We start from the raw sequence: 20,701 nt of genomic DNA, 5'->3' as shown, positions 1-20,701 counted from the left end.
GGAGCGGATCTAGGTCCGGATACCCGGTACTTAGAATTGGTTTTTTTTTTCATATACTCATATAGAATTGGTAATAGGATAATAGTTGTTAAGTTAAAAGTTAGTACTTAGTAGGCCTTTAGGCCCATTTAATTTTTTTAAAAAATTTTACACCTCAATTTGTTCATCTTAGTATGTTGTTAAACTTACAACTGGGTACCGTACCCAATTCTGTACTTGGTACCCACCGATTCCGGGTCTGGGTCCAAAAATTTAGGACCCGATTGGACCAGTTTCAATTCCAATTTCAGATTTTTAATACCCACTGGATCCGGATTTGGATTCGAGTCTATGAAATTCTACCAGGTACCCGGTTATGCTCACCCCTAAAGATGCTGTATTCCCTTCTTTAGATTAGCACTTTGCTCCTACACACAAAAAAAGAAGTTAAGACACGCACCAACATATATAAGAGTAAGTTTTGTCTGAATCTGATTCACAATAATAAAGTTATATATGTCAAAAATTGTACGTGGAACACATAACAACCTTTATTTAAATACAATATCTTTTTTTTTCTATAGCGACCTTTTTCATAACGTATACTCTAACTAATAATTGAAGTATTCGTTTAGACATTATAGTTACCTTTGTAGCTCTGTTAACATATACTTATGCCTTGTTATAGATAATTTTCACAAATTAAAGTCACATATACATTTACTCTTATATAATCCTTATTTTTATTATATTAACTCTTATCTAAATTCTAAAACATAGTGACCATTTCTTTAGAATTAGTGAACCGGATACATGTGTAACCACTTGAATATATGTTATACAAAAGATTGATATGTCAAAATAAGGGTTACTATATTTTCCCGTGCAGTTTTTAACAGTCATGATCTTTTGATCCAGTATAATTTTAGTGTGCACCAAGATCAGGTTCACACAACACTTCAACTATATAAAACACGTAATGATTCGAAGTGTCCCCTAATTCATGTAGTTTTTTTTGTACATAATGAAAGTTATGACACCCTTCTCTCAAGGGAGACTCCTAACGAATCAAGAAGAACTATTTTATTTAACAAAGGTTTAGTAGAAATATCCACGACAACCGAAGCAGCAGAACTATTGTGACCTTTTTTGATAGAAGATCTGCTACCCGATTAGCTTCCCAAAAAATATGATTATGGTTTAGAATCTAAACTGCCGAAGCAAATGTTGAATGTCATCAATTAGGGTTTGGATAGTCCAGGGGCAAGTGTAATGCCCTTGCAACACTCTTATAACTACTTGATTATCTCCTTTGATATATAGATCTTGAATATGTTGCTGAATGACAAGTATCAGTCCATTTCTTAATCCCAGGTTTCAGCAACGAGAGCTAAGATTTGGCCAAATCGATAAACTTGAGCGGCCACAAGAAGACCAACAAAATTGCGAATGACAACACCGACAGCTTTTGATGAGTCAATAACTGAATCATGAAAGTTTAGCTTGAAGCAACTGGAGGGGGGAGGTTGTCAGCTAACTGCAGTGGAAGTAGGGGACCTGCAACAAGGAATAGATAGTAAAGGAAAAATCCACTCATAGTTCGAGTAGTCCATTCCAAATACAAATGTCAGGCTCTGTAATAAATACGATTTAAATTAAGCATAATTTCCTTGAAGATAATTGAATTGCGTTCCTTCCAAAAACTCCACAAATTGTAACAGAACAATTGTAAGGTCTGAGGTAGGGACGGAGACACGTTAGGCATTGAACAAGATCTTGAGACACTATATTACGGCGGATTTTTGAATTTTTTCCTTGAATAATGCCAAAAAGGGGATTAATTCCCAAAATGTGTGACAAAAAATTTTATTTCCCTGCGTACCGTCCACGTAGGACGGCACGCGAAAATTTGTTTTTTTTTTAAAACTGCAGTAAAACCGCTACTCAGAGTAGCGGTTAATGCAACAAAACCGCTACTCCGAGTAGCGGTTATATTTAAAATCAACCGCTACCCTGAGTAGCGGTTTTCTTTAATGAACCGCTACTCCGAGTAGCGTTTTACAAGATTTTTGGACCCGTTGTAAACCGCTACTCGGAGTAGCGGTTCATTAAAGAAAACCGCTACTCCGAGTAGCGGTTTATAAAAATCCCCAATTCCAGCCCTAACTTCCCAATTTTATCAGATTTCGAAATTACTTCTCTCAAACTCACTTCTCCCTCTCTCTCTTCCGACGACACTCACACCTCGCCGCTCGCCGCTCGCCGCACCTCGCCGCTCGCCGCTCGCCGCTCGCCGCACCTCGCCGCTCGCCGCTCGCCGCACCTCGCCGCTCGCCGCTCGCCGCACCTCACCTCGCCGCACCTCGCCGCACCTGACCGGACTTAGTCACCGGAGCTCTCACCACTTTCGCTCAACGAACCACCTCGCCGGACTTAGCCTGATTTTTGTGAGTTTCTTTTTTTTTTATTTTATTTAATTTGCTTAGAATGTCATATTTGCTATGTATTTAGGTTTGTAACTGTTAGATGGAAATTGTTTAGTTTGATTAGTATAATTAGTTGTTGATGGTTAAAAATTTAGCATATTGTGATGGTTGATTTTGTATGAATTTGAAGGTTAGTATAATTAGATGGTGATTAGTATAATTCGAAGGTTATTAGCATATTGTTTAGTTGTTTGATTAGTATAATTTAGTTGTTGGTTGGTTAAAAATGGATTTGAGCAACTTGGGAAGGTCATGATTTTGCATGAATTGTTGTGTTTAAGTTGTAAATACTACTAGTATAGATGAAAAATAGTGTTCATATTGTTTGAATGTGTAGAATAAGAATAACTTAAACATTATGTTTTTTGTATGTAGAATATGGAACAACCTAAATATCCTCTATACCTTTATTGGAATGGTGAATTATCTCAAAATGATGTTGATATTGTGTATAGAGGTGGAAGGAAAAAGTTTTTGTTCATCAATTCCGGTATGATGTTTCAAGAGATTCTGAATAGGGTATATGACGTTGTTGGATGTGATCGTATGTATGTGGAACTGAAATTGTTTATGAGATATCCGATGCCGGGAAAATATGTGCCAATTGCACTAGAGGATGACGAGTCACTGAGTGCTATGTGGCTTTCAGTGACACAAACGTCAGCCATGGCAATGGAGGTGTACATTGAACAAGTTCCCAAAGAGATAAATGTGCAAAGTAATGTGGGTTATGTACCTTCAATGGACTTTAGGGATAGCATGGAGGTACCGACATCAGCTCCTAATATGCAATTTGAATCATTTACTAGCATGTTGTCAGACCCACATTATGTAAATCAGCACATGAATGAGTTTATTTCTCCTGCTTCGTCTCCCCACATACCATCCACATTCCATCTTGACACTCTACATCAAAATGATGTTGATTTTTTGGGAAACGAGGAGGAGCATGTGGATTCTGATAGGGATGAGGATGATGATGCAAGAGAATTAGCTGACAAGGCAATAAAGGCTGGTGTTCCTTCACAAGATTGGCTTAGAGTTGACGAAGTTGATCAAAGGTTAATAGATTCATGGATGACTTGGAATGTCACTGGTTCATTAACTGTGGCTTCTGAATTTGAGATAGGACAAGAGTTCGCCTCATTGCAGCAATTAAAGAATTTTGTGAAAGCATGGTCGATCTCTAGAAACCAGATGTTTCGGGTGTTAGAGTCAGAGCCCACAAAGTATGTCATTGAATGTGCTAGAAAGGAAGTGTGTCACTGTCCATGGAGGTTGCGTGCAATCATGACTAAGTCGTTCTCATTCAAAATTGTACGATATGTTGGTCCACATGCAAGCAATTGTTTAGGAGACATAACATGTGGAGACCATCCTCTCATTTCATCAGATTTCGTTGCTGATCTTATCGAGGATTTCATTAGGACTGATCCTTCATTCAAAGTTCAGTCCATCCTTACTTTTGTGAAGAACCAATATCAATTTTCAATAACATATAAGAGAGCTTGGTTAGCAAAACAAAAGGCAATCAGCAATATTTTTGGTGATTGGGAGAAGTCGTATCAAGAGTTACCGAGGTACTTGCAAGCCTTGAAAGAGTCCAATCGAGGCACTGTCGTTTACTGGAGTACGATCCCAACACAAGATCCTACTACGCACATCTTTAGGAGGGTCTTCTGGGCCTTTAAACCCTCCATTTCCGGATTCCGTCATTGTCGGCCTCTTATCACTATAGATGGTACTCACTTGTACGGGAAATACAAAGGCAAATTATTGATTGCTATGGGAACAGATGCTAATTTCCAGCTATTCCCACTTGCCTTTGCTGTTGTGGAGGAAGAAAGCACGGAGGACTGGTCTTGGTTTTTAGCTTGCATTAGACGTTCCGTCACAGATAGAAAGGATCTGTGTGTCATCTCTGATCGTCATAGGGGTATCCTTGCAGCTATGAATGAGCCTGGTAGTGGTGGGAGGAACCATATGCACATCACCGCTTTTGTGTGCGTCATCTTGCTTCGAACTTGAATTCGAAGTATAAGAATGCTGCCATCAAGAACCTATTCGGAAAAGCTGCATATGCTAGGCAGAAAAGGAAGTTTTTGTACTATATGGATCGAATTGGCTCCATTAATGTCGAGGCAGCTAGATATCTGTTGGACATTCCCCTTCATCTATGGTCTCTACATCATGATGGTGGGTGTAGATATGGTGTGCAAACCACCAACATGTCTGAAGTGTTTAATGGTGTCCTAAAAGGAGCAATGATTCTACCGATCACTGCTTTGGTAAGAATGACATTTTATCGTGTCAATTCTTATTTTGCTACAAGGAGAGAATTAGGTAGAAAAAGACTTGAGGAAGGCCATGATTATAGCCCGAAGGCGACTAACATCATTGAAAAGAACATGGAGAAGGCAGGTGCTCATGAGGTGATTGTGTTTGATTATGAGCGAGGGCTATTTGAGGTCACTACTGGTCGTGGAGACCGTATTGCGGGGAAAGGTGGAAAGAAACACACGGTTAACTTAATGCAGAAGACATGTACATGTGAGAAAGTCATAATATATAAGTTGCCGTGTTCTCATGTCCTTGCGGTATGTCTCACCGGAGCTTGTCATATAGTGGTTTTGTGGACGCTTCATTTCTGACTAGCTCGTATCGATCTACTTATATGTCCTTTTTCAAGCCTGTGCCTGATATGCATAATTGTTCTCCATATGATGGTCCGAGAATTATAGCTGATGAGAGGCTAAAACGTGGAGCTGGACGTCCACGGTCCACTCGAATACAAAATGAAATGGATGCAGCTGATAGGTCTGGCAAATATAGATGTAGCATTTGTAAGGTTTCAGGACACAATAAGCAAAGATGTCCTAATAAGAACGGTGAAGGAACATCTGGGTAAATGTTTTCATATTTTGTTAAATTTCAAAAATTTATATTATTTCCATAGTCCTCATTTTGTTACTAACCGGTATATATTTTTTTTTTCTTATTAGGTCTGATGGCGCAGTCCATCTTTCCCGGCCCCACTGATCGCAGCGTTCTCACCCTCCAGGACCAGCATCGGAGTGAGGATGTCTGGAGGGGAGTAGCGGACACGGTACTATCGTGTCGGTTGCATCATCACAGTCTCTATCTTGACTGGGAGATTCACGATAGGGTTCTTCGGTATGTCGAGCGGGCTGGTTTTCTCGGCATACATCGTTTGGTAGGGGAGGTTTGGAGATTGATAGACCACTTCTGACGGCATTAGTGGAGCGATGGAGGCAGGAGACCCATACATTTCATTTGACTGTTGGGGAGGCGACGATTACTTTGGAGGATGTCGCTGTTATCCTTGGACTTAGAGTCACGGGGCACCTGTTATTGGTCGAGGCGAGGGTAACTGGGCTGCATTAGTTTTCGAGTTGTTAGGGATTTGGCCCAACACACCGGAGAACGAGCCCAAAGTTCTCCAGGGTTCGTCTTTGAGATTGACATGGCTTCGGCAACATTTTTTCTTGTTGCCGAATGATGCTGATGAGGTGACTGTCAGCGATTTGCCGGGCTTACATTCTTGCATTGATGGGGTCCATTCTTTTTGCCGACAAGAGTGGAGATGCAGTCCAGGTTCTTTATCTCCCGCTTTTAGCTGATCTCGACGTAGCAGGGACATATAGTTGGGGTAGTGCGACCCTTGCATACCTGTATCGGCAGCTATGTCGGGCATCACATAGGGGTGCGAGGGAGTTAGGTGGCCCTGTGTTGTTGTTACAGATTTGGGCATGGGAGCACATACACATTGGCAGACCTCGGATTTCGAGGGTGCGGGACCCACCTCCACAGTTTGACGAGGCCGTTCCTATTTTAGGCTCCCAGCATGTTCCGGGGATTGACCCCTTAGCTGTCAGGTAATATTCAATGTCTCACATTTGTTGACATTTTTAGTTTCATTTTTCTCATGGATAATAACGTATATTTCTTTTCAGTTGGCTTCGAGTACACATCACTAGGTCCCACACAGCAGGTGGGCTTCCTTACTACGGGATGCACTTGACCATCAGACGGACGAGCAGGTACATAGGCTCGTACTTGCCTAACTTATATACATTGGTAGACTCTTCTTTTGCCTAATATTTGTAAGATTCTATTTTTTGTAGATGACTTGGCAGCCATATACTGAGCGAGACTGGCGTTGTTACCTGCTATATGTCGAGCTGATCGACCATGTATGGCGCACATGGCCCCACTTATCTGTTTCGACATTGTAGAGTTCCATTTCCCTGGTCGAGTTATGCGCCAGTTTGGATTCGAGCAGACGATTCCCGCACCTTCTGATACGAGCACAACCCTTCATGCCATAGATCGGAGGTCGAAGAACAAGAACTATCCGCTCAGACATCGACCTTACATTGCACATTGGGATGAGCGCGAGGGACACATAGTTCAGGGCACTCCTTTTAGTGGTCGTACTCATGCCTTTGACGAGTATATGATATGGTTTCGTCGCATCACGAGGTTACGCCTGACGAATCCATCGAGGCGACCACCTTCTACACATTATCAGCCTGCGTCTGCAGATATAGTACTGGTAAGTTCACTGATTTTTAGTTGCACTTTTATTTATTTATACAACTATATAATATGTATTTTTTCTTTCTATTCAGGCACATACTTTATCTGATATTGCTCATAGGTGCGGTACTGTACTAGAGGCTTCTGAGTCATTGCCTCCAGATATGGTGCGTGACTTGTATGCGCAGACATTGCAGACTATGAGGGGACTGTGTGTTGATGCTGTTGGCCGAGCTGGACATGGCCACATCGTACAGGGCGTGCCTACTTCTGCTGGATATACATCGACTTCTACATCTTCTACGTCTGCTGCCCATATATCTACCACGTCAGCTTTGCTTTCACCTCCAGTCACTCAGAGGGCCTATCGACGACGTTCTGACACTACTCCCCCTTCTCTTGATGCCATTGCAGAGACTCATGAGACCACACCTAGCTCATCTACACCTTCACAAAAGAAGAAGAGAGGGTTTTAGAAGTTTCATTTATTGTTTATGTAGTTAGTTAACATTTTTTCTCACTCTAACTTGTAACTAAATTTTTTTACATACATTTGAATGTGTATAACTTGGTGATGAGTGATCAATGTGTGGCTTATATTTGGTGTTGTTGAATGGAATTTGGTGCTGGAATTGCAGGTTGGATAATGTTGAAATTGGAGGTTGGATAATTGTTTGGAATTGCTGGAATTGGAGGTTGGATGCTTGTTTGGGATTGCTGGAATTTTTTTGGTTTTCTGGCAGTTGGCCAGTTATGTGGAAACAATGCAGTGTGGTGTGTAATGGGAAAAAAACCGCTACTGTGAGTAGCGGTTTTAATGAATGAACCGCTACTCGGAGTAGCGGTTTACCCGAGGGAGAAAACCGCTACTCGAGTAGCGGTTCATTCATTAAACCGCTACTGTGAGTAGCGGTTTATGTGAATGAACCGCTACTCGGAGTAGCGGTTTTTCTTAAAGTAAACCGCTACTCCGAGTAGCGGTTTATCCCCGTTAAAACAAAAAAAAAACTTTTTTTCGCGTGCCGTCCTACGTGGACGGTACGCAGGGAAATAAAAAATTTTGTGGCACATTTTGGGAATTAATCCCCTATTTAGCATTATTCAAGGAAAAAATTCGCGGATTTTTGGTTGTATATAATTTGAGTTCCAATATTGACTAATTAAAAGACATGTGAAAAGAGGGCAAAGAGCGTCATTGGAAAAAGAGCATAAAGATGAGGTTGGTGCCTTGTACATCCGACTGAGTACCATCTACACAAATATATTAAAAGGCATTCCAATCAAAGAAACGACGGTGCCATGTGGCACTCTTCTCAAGCTTCTAATACACATGTTTATAATCTCATTTAAAAATATTAACAACGTGTATTTAGTAGGATTCAAACACATGACCTTTGAAGTGAAACGTGAGAGTTTAACCACTAATCCACTACAATTTGAATGCTTAATGTTTCATAGTAAAACATAATAAAGTCTTATAATTATATGTAAATATAAAGACATAGACAAACTTTTTGATCTCTAACACTTTTATTAAGTAATAACATTCTCTTATTCCAATTCCGTTGAAATTATTATTTTTATCCCCTAATTTCATTCTTAGACGTTTTTTTTAAAATGATTTATCATGCCATAACTTTCATTTTCTAATTTTGTACTAGACATAATATTATGAAAAGCTAATAAACTTAATTATAAAAATTATAAATAATAATATATTTGATAATTGTAACTGACTCGGGGCATCGCCCGGGGCAAAATACTAGTTGTTGGCATTGAAAAGTGTACCAAAGCAAATTGACCAATTTCTAAGAAAGAAGGATAAGAATATACAGTTTAAAAAAATTAAATCATTGACTTTTTTTAGAGGATTTAGACCATTGAATTCTAACTTAAATTTCTGCCAGCGGAACCAAATATAAACTATCTATTCAAAAGATGAGATTGCAATTGTATACAGAAAGAAAAAGACTCAGATACTTTTAAAAAGTTCAACTAGTTTCTAATTTCGTGCAAATATAGTACTTCATTAGTTAGCTTAAGGTATTAAAATTTTCTCTTATTTCAAACAATATCAAGTTGATTTAAGATCGATATATGTTCAATTTATCAACTCATGAACTCTATATCTTTCGTAAATGGTAGAATCGTAGACGTATTAAACAACCGAAGAAGTATTTTTAGGGTCTAAGATATACTTTTTGACGAGGACACAAGATATACTCAAACTTTATTTTGTAGTATGGGATTTAAGTTGGTAGGTTTTTTTATTTCTTGGTCCGCTCATGAGAAATTCAAAAACGTACAAGTCTAGCTATCAATTATTCAGTTAGCTATACGCAACGTAACTTATGTATTTTCCAGTAATAAACAAACAGAAATTGTCCAAGCTAAGCATAATCTGTATATATTAGTTACATTCCTCGACATTCTAAACTTGTCACCCTTATTACATTCAAACTTTTATAAGAGAAAAATGTGTGTTGTCAAAGCTATCATATTTTTTTTCCTTGTGATTTATGCTCAACATGGAGCACAAGGTGAAATACCCAAAAGAACCATGCATCTTATTAATTCAGCTAACTACAAAGGCCCTTATATTGGTGTTGTAATCCCCAACTTATTTGAGCTCAACCCTCTTCTTCAATCTCCTAGCTTTACTTCCTCAAGGTTAACCATTGATTTTGCAGGTATTTTTGTTAAGGCAAAATTGGCCTCAATATATAAATTATGGCTCAGTTGCACAGCTGCACCCAAAACCACAAACTTTAACTAGTAGCCAAAACACCATAAACTATTGGTATAAGTATCGTGCGTGAAATGGTGACGGAGGCACCTTTTCTCGTCGGTGATTAGTAGCCAATCTCAAGCTTACTTCCTCTCTCTACAACTATTCTTCTTCACGGAGGTTCCTGGAAGGTTCCAGAGGTATTGAGAAAAGATATTCCGGCATTATCTAAAATTAATTAGCACGCACCGCACCCAAATTAATAGTTTATGGTGTTTTGGTTACTAATTAAAGTTTGGGCTGTTGGGTGAACCCAAACCATAATTTTCTCTTATTTGCGGTAATTTGTGGTGTAGATGCCAATTTTGTCTTTTATTAATTACTAAACCAACTTAATTAATTTATACTACATCATATATTTAGCAGTAGTATTTTTTTTTCTCCATTGTTCAAACATAAATATGACAATTTATTCTTTACTTGATCCATGCTTAAGGTAGAAGATTTCGATTCGGAACCATTGCTGGAAAGAAAGTAATCTTGGTTATGACAGGACTTGGCATGGTACATAAATTTCTTTTTCCATAAACTATCTATATATCTAGGAAAATTTGTCAAAAAAACGGTTCAATTTTGCGAGAAAAAACCTTTTAAAATATTTTTTACGAAAAAAAACCACGAACTTAATTTTTCTTGCAAGATGAAACCTATTCTCATTTTTTGGGGTGGTTTTTGAGATGCATAGGGGTGGTAATGCAGATAATGGGAATAAGGGGTTAAAGAAAGATAGAAGGATCATCGCCGGAATTGAGAAAAAACACACCGGAAATTGGGAATAGGTTTCTTCTTGCAAGAAAAATTAAGTTTGTGGTATCCTTTTCCAAATAATATTTTATAAGGTTTTTTTTTTTACAAAATTGAACCTTTATTCAAAAGTTTTTTTTTTTTTACAAATTTTCCATATATCTATCTCCAAAGTTTAAAGAAAACGAAAAACTAGAGAATATCACTCTTAGTGAAAGTTTTGTGATGCATTTTGCAGGTAAATGCAGGCCTAACTACGCAAATGTTGTTGAGTTTATTTAGAGTGGAAGGAGTTGTGCATTATGGCATAGCTGGTAATACAGATCCTTCTCTTCATGTTGGAGATGTTGCCATCCCTCAATATTGGGCCCACCTTGGACTTTTGAATTGGCAGGTAAAGTATATGTATTTCAACTATACTTCTTGTTGAACACTACTTGTCATGATAATGTAAGGATAGTGTTTAATTTTTATAAAAACTTCTGCTATAAATAGCGACTTAAAAGAAATTGCTTGATTATAGTTTCTTCTTAAATATTGTGAAGTTTTCTTTTGACAAGTACAGAAAGATTTATATATCGACTTTTCTAGTTAAATTAGGTCTATTCAACTAGAGTAGTTATGATAATTATTAGCTCATATACCAATAATTAACTACTAATATATACTAACAATGAACTCTATATGTCTTGTGAAAGAACAAAAAACAATTTATGTTCTATATTCAAATAGTATTTTTATCTTAAAATCTAACATTGTTGATTTTCCAAAATTTTATCTTTTTTTTTTTTTTTTTTTAGGGGAAAACGATTCAGGTATATTAGATTAGATCCAACTCAGCCAAAGTTTGAATACTTTGGGGGAACAAATTCCTACAAACAAAAGTTGAACCAATTACAGCTTACCATCTAGCAACAGAATGGGCAACGGTGTTACCTGAACGCTTAACATGGACACATTTAAAATTCGAAAATGACGAACTAATATCAAGTATGTCATCAAAGAGGAGGAATATTGGGGCTGCCCCCGTCTTGCGATCCACAATAGCTCGGACCACACTTAGCGCATCACACTCGAGCACAACCTTTGCATAACCCAAGGATCACACCACTTCCATCCCAAAGCGTGCAGCCCTTGCTTCCGCCACATCCGGTGTCCAGTTCACTCCCACGCGCCGAACTCCCGCAGCTAGCAATGAACCCCATTCATCTCTCAACACCATTCCAAAACTAACTCCTCCTCCTTGCGATACATGTGTATCAACATTCAGTTTGACAAAGGAAGTTGGGGGAGGGCACCATGAGCTTACGGCAGGCTCCCTTGATACACAAGGCTGCATACACACTTTATCCTTGTACATACAATAATCTGCCTTCATCTTCACAAAACCAACCGCAATATTCAAAGCATTAATATTCTCCTCACCTTCAAATATCACCTTGTTCCTTGCAAACCAAGTAGCCCACGCGATTGAAGCAAAAGTGGCGAGTTCGGTTTTATGCAATTTCCCCGCCATCCACACAAAGCAGGCCCCGAAAGTCGAGTGAGGAGCTTCCAGCAACAACTCGAACTCGCTATTATTCCACATTTCCACTCCATGCTTACATTCAAAAATGGTGTGAATAATAGTTTCCTCATCATTACCACAAATAGGGCACCGACTTGAGTCATGAATGTGTCGTTTGTGAAGCACCTCCATTACACTAAGAGATCCTTTGCACGCCCTCCAAAGAAAGTGACATAGCTTTGGTGGTCCATCAATACTCCACACCAATCTCCAAAGATCCCGTTCCGCTGCACTAAAATAAAGATGCCAGGTTTGAGTATGGCCCATGCGACCAAGCCAGTAGCCTGATTTAACGGTGTATACACCATCGAGGTTGGGCCACCAGAAGCGCGAATCATTGCGCCATTTGAGACAAATAGGTATGCCAAGGACCTGCTGCCTTTCATCCGCTACAAACGTCGCATTGACGGCAGCAACATTCCAGCACATATTATCGAAGTCCAACAACTCACAAACCCGCATATCAAGGTTACTGTCTGTAGTAGGAGAGGGTACAATGTGAGTTCCGTCACCAGGGATCCATGAATCTTCCCAAACCTTGATAGATGTTCCATTGCCTACACGCCATTTTAATCCCTCGAGCAGCAGTGCTTTCGCTTCCCACACACTTCTCCAACTGTAGCTCGGATCATAACCCAGTAACGCCTCAAGAAATGTTGAGTTTTTAAAGTACCTCGCTTTAAGGACCCTATGGAGTAACGAAGAGTCATCCGAGTATAATCTCCACCCTTGTTTTGCAAGCAACGCGCCTGATTAAAACATTTCAAATCTCTAAACCCCATCCCACCCATCGACTTAGGTAGACAAAGAGCTTCCCACCGATGCCAATGTATCTTGTTCGAATGCCCACTAGAGCCCCACCAAAATTTGGCTAACACAGAATGAATTTCATCAATAAGGCCCTCCGGTATTTTAAAAATACTCATCATATACGTAGGAATGGCTTGGGCAACTGCTTTAATAAGAACTTCTTTCCCAGGACGCGATAATAGCTTCTCCTTCCACCCTTGCAATTTCTTCCATATCCTTTCTTTCAAGAACGTAAAAATCGCTTTCTTTGATCTCCCAATAATGGTTGGCAAACCTAGGTACTTCTCATGCTTCTCCACTTCCCGCACTCCCAGAACACCCACAATCTCTGCTCTTCTGACTGGTGTTACACACTTGCTAAAAGCTACTTCTGTTTTACTTAGATTAACTTTCTGTCCAGATGCTCTTTCATACGTTCTGATTATATCAGCCACTTTAGAACATTCCTGCAGATTAGCTCTAGCAAATAATATACTGTCATCAGCAAAAAAGAGGTGAGAAATACGAGGCGCCCCTCTGCACACACGAGCCCCATGAAGAAGATTATCTCTAGCTGCCTTAGAGAGCAAAGTCGAGAAAGCATCTGCACAAAACAGAAACAAGTAGGGAGATATCGGATCTCCTTGACGGAGCCCTCTAGTTGGATACAGACAACCCGAAATGCCTCCATTGTACTTGAAAGAAAAAGATACAATCGAAATGCAATTCATGATACGCTGAACCCATGTGTGATTGAATCCAATTTTCAGCATAACTTTCTCCAGAAAACCCCACTCCACTCTATCATACGCTTTACTCATATCCAGTTTCAGAGCTACCGTACCATCCTGTCCTTCACCTCTCCGTTTCATCGCATGAAAAATCTCAAAAGCTATGAGTGCATTGTCAGTAATGAGACGTTTAGGAATAAACGCACTCTGATTTTCCGAAATTAAATTACCCAACATAGGTTTCAATTTATTTGCAAGAGTTTTAGATATAATTTTGTACAAAACATTGCACAAACTTATAGGTCGAAACTCAGTCATACATTTGGGATCATTAATTTTCGGAATCAATACAATACATGTGCGATTTACCTCTGTTATATTCACCTCACCCCGCCACCATCCTTTCACAAACTGAATCACATCATCTCCAATCACCCCCCAAAACTTCTGGAAGAAAAGAGCATGCATTCCATCCAGCCCCGGAGCTTTATTGTGATGCATCTGAAATAACGCCTCCCTAATTTCTTCTCCTGTTGGCTCGAGCTCAAGCATTGCATTCATCTCATCTGACACAATAGTTTCTAATCCTTGTAGCGCCGCCTCAAAATCACACGGGTTATCAGATGCAAACAATCCCGCAAAATAATCTGCAATTATAACATCCATCTCGTCTTTTTCAGTCTGCCAAGCCTCCTGTTCATCAAACAATCCATTGATAAAGTTACGTTTTCTCCGTTGAGAGGCCTTGTGATGAAAATAAGAGGTATTCTTATCACCATCACGTAACTCATTTGCCCTCGCACGAGCATGCCAATATGACTCCTCAAGTTTTCTAAGGTTATTCAAGTCCTTCGTTACCTCATGGCATTGTTGCAAGCGCCTAGCGTCCAACTGCCCACCTTGTAATGAGGCCAACTGCCCACGTTGTAATGAGGCCAACCTACGTTCAGCCTTCCTCACCCGTTTTTTAACATTGCCGAAAGTTTCAGAGGCCCAGCGTGTAAGCTTCCCTGCTACCTGCGCAACACGATCATGAATGGGATCACCAGCCCCTTCGAGCCAAGCATTCGCCACAATCTGTCCACATTCTTCACTGGAAAAGCCAGAGTGCTTCGAATTTATAAAGGCGGCTATTTTGTCTACCTTTCAGCTTTGTCTCCAAACTTCAATAAGATAGCGGCATGGTCCGAATTACAAATTGGAAAATGAATAACTTGCGCAACCGGGAACATAGCGCACCAATTATCATCCGCAATATATCGGTCCAATCGCTCTCTTATAAGTGTGTCAACCGAATTTCCACGTTGCCAAGTAAAAATGTTTCCTTTGTAACCCAGATCACGACAACCACATTCTTCAACTGCCATCCGGAAAGCATCAATATGTCTTTCACCCCGCACCGCCCCCTTCCTTTTCATCCATTCCTAAAATTTCATTAAAGTCACCAAACATGAGCATAGGTAAAGCATTATTCACAGTAACTCTCCTCATCAAATCCCAAGTAAGATGCTTATTACCCGCCTCCGGCCAACCATAGATACCAACCGCTTTCCAACATGGGCGATTATCAGCATTACATACATCAACCTCTATATGATGACTCGAATAAGAACAAACACTTACCACCGCATCTCTCCACCAGAACCTCATTCCACCAGATCTTCCAGAACTACTCAAACACAACCCATTTGTGAACCCACATCTATTTCTAATTAACTCTAATAGCTGACTATCAATCTTCGTTTCCATAACAAAAAAAAAATCTGGCTTATCTCTCCAGCACCAGTCTTGGAGAGACTTGACTGTCAATGGGTTGCCAAGCCCATTGCAGTTCCAGCTTAAGAGTTTCATTGTTGTTCGCGGGGTTGGTACACACCAACCTCCGCTACTTGAGACATATCACAATGACCCAGATAATCCTCACAAACCGAACCCGACGCCAGCATTGAACTCTCCATATCCTGCTCGCCTATACCAGTTTTACATCTCTTTTCCACACCCCCTTCATCCCCTTTATCGTCATCAACCAGCATATCGTCCCCCATTTTCCTCTTTTCTTTTCGAGACCCCTCCCCTAGCACAACTCCAGAGTTAACACCCAACTTCTCATCTTTTTAACACGTTTTTTTTGTTATTTTAAGCATTTTCTTTTGTGAAGAACTATCCCTACCAACAACAAATGAAAGAGAAGGGATGGGACTTACTGTAGTGTCAGACATGGTAGATTGGGGAGCCAAAGAGGTAGGCACCTCGAGCTCCTTATTGAATAAAGCACCACTCGCTGCTACACTCGCAACATCAACTAGGTTGGCTTCATCACATTTATCGCCAACCTTATCCCCCACGTCTCTTTCTGCATGAGGATATGAGCTTCTTGCATGATCATCAAATACTAAAGACCTCGAGCAACTCAAAAAGCTCTTAACTTCTTCATTCATCTTGATACGCCCACGCCTAGGCGAAGCCCTAAGCCAAGCTCCCCACTGTTTTTCTACCAATTGTTCATCCTCCGGTACCTTGTTTCAGTCCCGCTCTATGTGACCAATAGTGCCACATGCATAGCAGAAAATAGGAAGCCTTTCGTACTTGACCTCTATAATCACTACATGGCCCTTCGAGTTACGGAACTTCACAATCCTTCGCAAAGGTTTGGTTATGTCCATTGACACCTTCAATCGCGCCGATTTATCCCACGAAAACCCCGAGTACTCCACCTCCAGCACTTCTCCCAATATACCACCAGTCACCCCAATATGATGTTTTGACCTACTATCCAATGGTAAATTATAAAGACGAATCCAAAACGGCGAGTGTGTAAGAGCAATCTCCGATGGTTGTGAACTCCCGTCTATGTCATTCATCATAATTAAGTGTTGATCAAAAGTCCATGTGCGCCCATCAAGCACTTTGGATCGATCTCTAGACGAGGCAAATTGCACCACAAAAAGTCCTCGTTCAATCTGCCTGAACAACGCCGGTTTGGATATACTCCAAATCTGATTCATCGTCTTTTTAAAGGCCTCAAAATTGAAAGGCCGTTCCGTCATCACTTTCCCAACGACCGAAAGTTCTAGGTCAGGATTTGGTTCAGCCGTAATCGAATCATCCACACCAACAATTTCATCTTCTTCCGCCGTAATTGTTAATTGCGAGCATCGTAATATTAATTCGTCAGCCATGATGACTGACAAAATCCTCCCCTGGAGGACAAATCTCACTGAAAACGAGACTGTCCCACTCGAAAACCAAGACTACTTCTCAAACCCTAGGAATCGCCCAAGGAGAGACTCTCTTACAGATCACGAGTACCTTAAGAGCCTAAACTTTTACAAATCTTCCAAAATTTTATCTTAATTAGTAAAAGATACCATAAAATTCTACTCCATAAAACACTTCTAATTCAGTTTTATCAAAGTTTTGATTTGGTCAAACCTCTAAATGCCATTTGAAAAACAATTGCTAAACACGTTCACTATCTTTCATATCCGGACCTTCCGCCTTAACCACCTCCACTAGCAAATTGTCTTCTTCGTTCCTAACACATTTGCTTCCACTGAGCCACACTAACTAGCTACGTAGGATTACTGGCCTTAGCCATCACCACCTTATAAAATGCACCCAAAAATGCAGTCTTTTTTTTACTATCAAATGATGCCCAATAACCGGGTAGTAATTAACCTTGACTTATTTTTGGAAAACTGATAATATTTGTTGTTTTCTAAACTATATTTCGTTCCTCGTGAAATAGTTGAAATTTTTCTCTCAAAAAACTCTCACAAAAAAAGAAATATTTCACTTATTTTATAATAAAATAAGTATATAAAACCACTTTTAAGATCAGTTGACGATATAATTAGCTATGTGTATGAAAATAATTATCTTGTGGGCAGCACATCTAAAATCCCGTAATACATCCACATCAATAAGCTAAGAAAAACTCTATTTATTGAGATAAAAACTAGTAGTAAGCTCTGCACAAATTACAGTTATACAAATTCGCCAAAATAGTTTTACTAACAAGCAAAATCAGATCCATGAAAAACAGTCAAAAATCATTAACAAGATGTAAAGGTGACATCACCAACTTATGCTTGGCTTTTCATTGCCAAAAAAAAAAAAAAAAGTTTTTGCCGTCCAACTACAAGTATTATAAGCTAAAAATCAGAACTAAAAAATTGCTGGACACAAATGATTTGCGAAACAAGGATATAATATATATGGTCCATGATATTTGCATGAAATGTACTAAACGAGGCATACAGTCATGCAACAGATCTTGAAAACTTTTTTCTATCAGATTTGATTCTAACATGGACCATATATATACTAAATTATATACTGTATCTTTTTTTAATAATCTTGGTTGTCTAGACGTAACACTCATGAATCACGATGAAATCTGAAAGATTATTTTAATGGGTATGGTGTAGAGAAATGGTGATGGGCCAGAGGACGAATTAGCCCTTGAAGCAGCAGGAGATTATTCAAGGGATTATGGCAACTTAAGATTTGGTGACTACACTTCTAACATCAGTGACAATAATGTACCTAATAATCTCTTGAACAGAATTTGGTACCAAGCAGAAGAAGTTTTCCCGGTAGATGGAACTCCTGAAGAAAGGCAGCATATATTTTGGGTTCCAGTTGATCCTCATTACTTTAATCTTGCAAAGAGACTTAAGGTAAAGAAACGACCCTAATTAGTACGTACCTCTCTGTTTCCTGTTGTAAACTGTCTTCTTAGATTATGCACGAATATGGTAAAAGAAAAAATTTATACTCGAAGATTCTAGAAATTAAAATATGATATAAAATGCACTTGTATTTATAATTGATAAGTAATATTATATTGGTATGTTCAAATATATACTAAGACACCAAAATTTAAATTACGATAATAGAAAATGCTAAAAGATGTAAGAATGATATATAGATATTTGATTGCTTAATAATTTATTTAGGGTGTTATATCAAGGTTTAAAGATGTCTTCTATATGATGTGGCCTGTGAGAAATGTTAAATTACTCTTTAGGAGATATCAACTTTTATACATCCTAATAACCACATTCAAATTATCTTGCACTTCATCTGTTTCAAAATAGTTGCACTATTTGGCATTTGGTCACTATTCATTAATCAACTTTGACAAGCTTTCTCTCACCATTATATAAGAAAAAATATAATTAAGTGGGATCTTGTTAAATTCGTCTCAATAAGAGGATTTCAAATGTATATTTTTTATAATTTTTACTTATACGCAATTAGAGATATTAGCGTTCAGAAAAGCGTCTTGACAAATATGAAAAAGTAAACGGTGCAACTATTTTGAAACGGATGAAGTATACAACTAGCCATATGAGACACCATAAGAGTACAAATATTGCCACATATCATTAACTAAATACTGTAGTAATTTGACTATATTCATATGAGTTCCCACCATATATCTCTAGTAAACACCTTGTCTATTTTTTGAAACCAACGCTAATCACAAATTTAGTGGCCTTCTTAAGTTATGCTCTACTATTTACTAATGATCAGATGTATCGTAATATTTTCACTTAATATGGTCACAACTCACATACTATCAGGATTTTGCTAAATGCCGCCCTATTTTTTCCTACTAACACCCTGCATAGATACTTCTTATGTATTTATACATGTACATTCCTCACTCTCCCACTCTCATACTTCCTCACACTATCTCATCATCCAAGGATTTCTCCAACCACTTTTCCGATCAATTTTCCAGCCAATTTCCAATCACTCTCTCTCATCACTTATTGAAGGAGGTTGAATGACATCATCACGCCGCCACTTCTCCGGCAACTTCTTTGGCAACCTTTGAGTTTACAATACGTGCAACTTTTTCGAAAATTGAAAATGTCGAAAGTTGAAAATGCCAAAAAAGTGGCCAGGCACCTAAAATAAGCGTCCGAACCTGTGGTCAGACGCCTAATAGGCGCCTGTTCCTGTGGTCAGGCGCCTAACCACAGGTTCGGGTGTCTATTTTAGGCGCCTGTTCCTGTGGTTGGGCGCCTAAAATAGGCGCTTAGGTACTTTTTCGGCATTTTCAAGTCATTTTCTGATAATTTTTACTTTACTCTGAGATGTTCTAATAAAGTTAAATAAAATCAGCCCATATAGAGATTGAAAAAAAAAATTTACACTAAACCCCATGTATCGTAAGTTTTGGGGGCAACGCGAGACCCCTTTGCTAAGTTTTTCGAAGAGGTGAGGAGGAATAGATCAGGGGGGATGGAAAGGGAATGAAGAATGAAAGGAAAAGATATACAAAAATACAAGACGTTAGTAGGAAAAATCAGGGCGGCGTTTAGCAAATGAGTACTATAATCTAGCTAACTTCAAAACATTATATACTCATAATGGCTTATATACGTGAATCGGTTGCTTTTGACCAACTCATAATTCGATGCTTGTCAATGCTAACTTGTTTGATTAATCTATGTGTGTGTTTTCTAGAGCTTAAAATTGGAGCGATGTGTGAATGCAACCACATGTTTATCTACAACACCCAAAGTGAGCACTGTATTAAGAGGAGGAAGTGCAAGCATATTTGTAGACAATGCAGCTTATAGAAACTTCATTTATGAACAATTCAAGTTAAGTCCAGTTGAAATGGAAAGTGCTGGAGTTGCACTCATTTGCCACCAGCAAAGGGTTCCTTTCATCACCCTTCGCGCGCTCTCCGATTTAGCCGGTGGTGGTTCTGTACAGTCTAATGAAGCTGATACTTTCTTACCTGTTGCTGCTACAAATTCTGTTATCGCTGTTGTAGAATTTATTAAGCTCTTATGATCAGTTTATCACTATTAAAGTTTTAGTAATGTATCCAGCAACAAAGTAAAAGGAGCTAAATAAAGCAAAATAATGGTTAGGGTTTCTTAGGCCTTTAATCTTTTTTCTAAAACTCATCTTTTAATTTGCAACTTCTTGCTTCTTCTTTTTTCCATGATTAGATACTTCACCTTTCAATTTCCATACAAATTTCTCCAAAATCCATTAATTAGTATGTTAATTTTCAATTTTTGAATAA

The 20,701-nt window shown here is 39.0% G+C and overlaps 3 protein-coding genes across 5 annotated transcripts; all 3 read left to right on the top strand.

Annotated features, from left to right (window-relative positions):
- The first annotated feature begins 2,960 nt into the window (after positions 1 to 2,960).
- On the top strand, positions 2,961 to 4,493 carry LOC125494908 (uncharacterized). The gene has a single exon (XM_048638795.2). The coding sequence runs from the start codon at positions 2,961 to 2,963 to the stop codon at positions 4,491 to 4,493; it is 1,533 nt and encodes a 510-aa protein (XP_048494752.2).
- A 1,526-nt stretch (positions 4,494 to 6,019) lies between these two features.
- On the top strand, positions 6,020 to 6,614 carry LOC130590532 (serine/threonine-protein phosphatase 7 long form homolog). Its single transcript, XM_057393016.1, has 3 exons — positions 6,020 to 6,361; positions 6,440 to 6,526; positions 6,611 to 6,614. Exons 1-3 carry the CDS (start codon positions 6,036 to 6,038, stop codon positions 6,612 to 6,614), a joined length of 417 nt encoding a protein of 138 aa, XP_057248999.1. The 5' UTR covers positions 6,020 to 6,035.
- Positions 6,615 to 9,441: 2,827 nt separating this feature from the next.
- On the top strand, positions 9,442 to 20,598 carry LOC104885198 (bark storage protein B). 3 transcript variants are annotated; one of them, XM_010669903.3, is made up of 5 exons: positions 9,442 to 9,715; positions 10,250 to 10,317; positions 10,796 to 10,951; positions 18,075 to 18,326; positions 20,128 to 20,598. In XM_010669903.3, exons 1-5 carry the CDS (start codon positions 9,502 to 9,504, stop codon positions 20,461 to 20,463), a joined length of 1,026 nt encoding a protein of 341 aa, XP_010668205.2. In that variant the 5' UTR covers positions 9,442 to 9,501; the 3' UTR covers positions 20,464 to 20,598. The 3 variants fall into 3 exon arrangements, with proteins under 3 accessions (XP_010668205.2, XP_057248676.1, XP_057248675.1); XM_057392693.1 differs by having other exon boundaries at positions 9,559 to 9,695; XM_057392692.1 differs by lacking the exon at positions 9,442 to 9,715 and adding an exon at positions 9,730 to 9,953.
- The last annotated feature ends 103 nt before the right edge of the window (positions 20,599 to 20,701 follow it).

The sequence above is a fragment of the Beta vulgaris genome, chromosome 2 (assembly GCF_026745355.1).
Source record: "Beta vulgaris subsp. vulgaris cultivar EL10 chromosome 2, EL10.2, whole genome shotgun sequence".
In the NCBI taxonomy this organism is placed as follows: Eukaryota; Viridiplantae; Streptophyta; class Magnoliopsida; order Caryophyllales; family Amaranthaceae; genus Beta; species Beta vulgaris.
The sequence above is the reverse complement of the archived record's forward strand: the minus strand, read 5'-3'. Positions and strand labels throughout refer to the sequence as shown.

Bases quoted from the DNA above. Each gene is read 5' to 3' on its own strand.
- LOC125494908 (XM_048638795.2), top strand. From the start codon at position 2,961: ATGTTTCAAGAGATTCTGAATAGGGTATATGACGTTGTTGGATGTGAT.
- LOC130590532 (XM_057393016.1), top strand. From the start codon at position 6,036: ATGGGGTCCATTCTTTTTGCCGACAAGAGTGGAGATGCAGTCCAGGTT. The intron at 6,362-6,439 runs GTAATATTCAAT...ATTTCTTTTCAG, and splicing joins ATTGACCCCTTAGCTGTCAG to TTGGCTTCGAGTACACATCA.
- LOC104885198 (XM_010669903.3), top strand. From the start codon at position 9,502: ATGTGTGTTGTCAAAGCTATCATATTTTTTTTCCTTGTGATTTATGCT. The intron at 10,318-10,795 runs GTACATAAATTT...TGCATTTTGCAG, and splicing joins TTATGACAGGACTTGGCATG to GTAAATGCAGGCCTAACTAC. The intron at 18,327-20,127 runs GTAAAGAAACGA...TGTGTTTTCTAG, and splicing joins ATCTTGCAAAGAGACTTAAG to AGCTTAAAATTGGAGCGATG.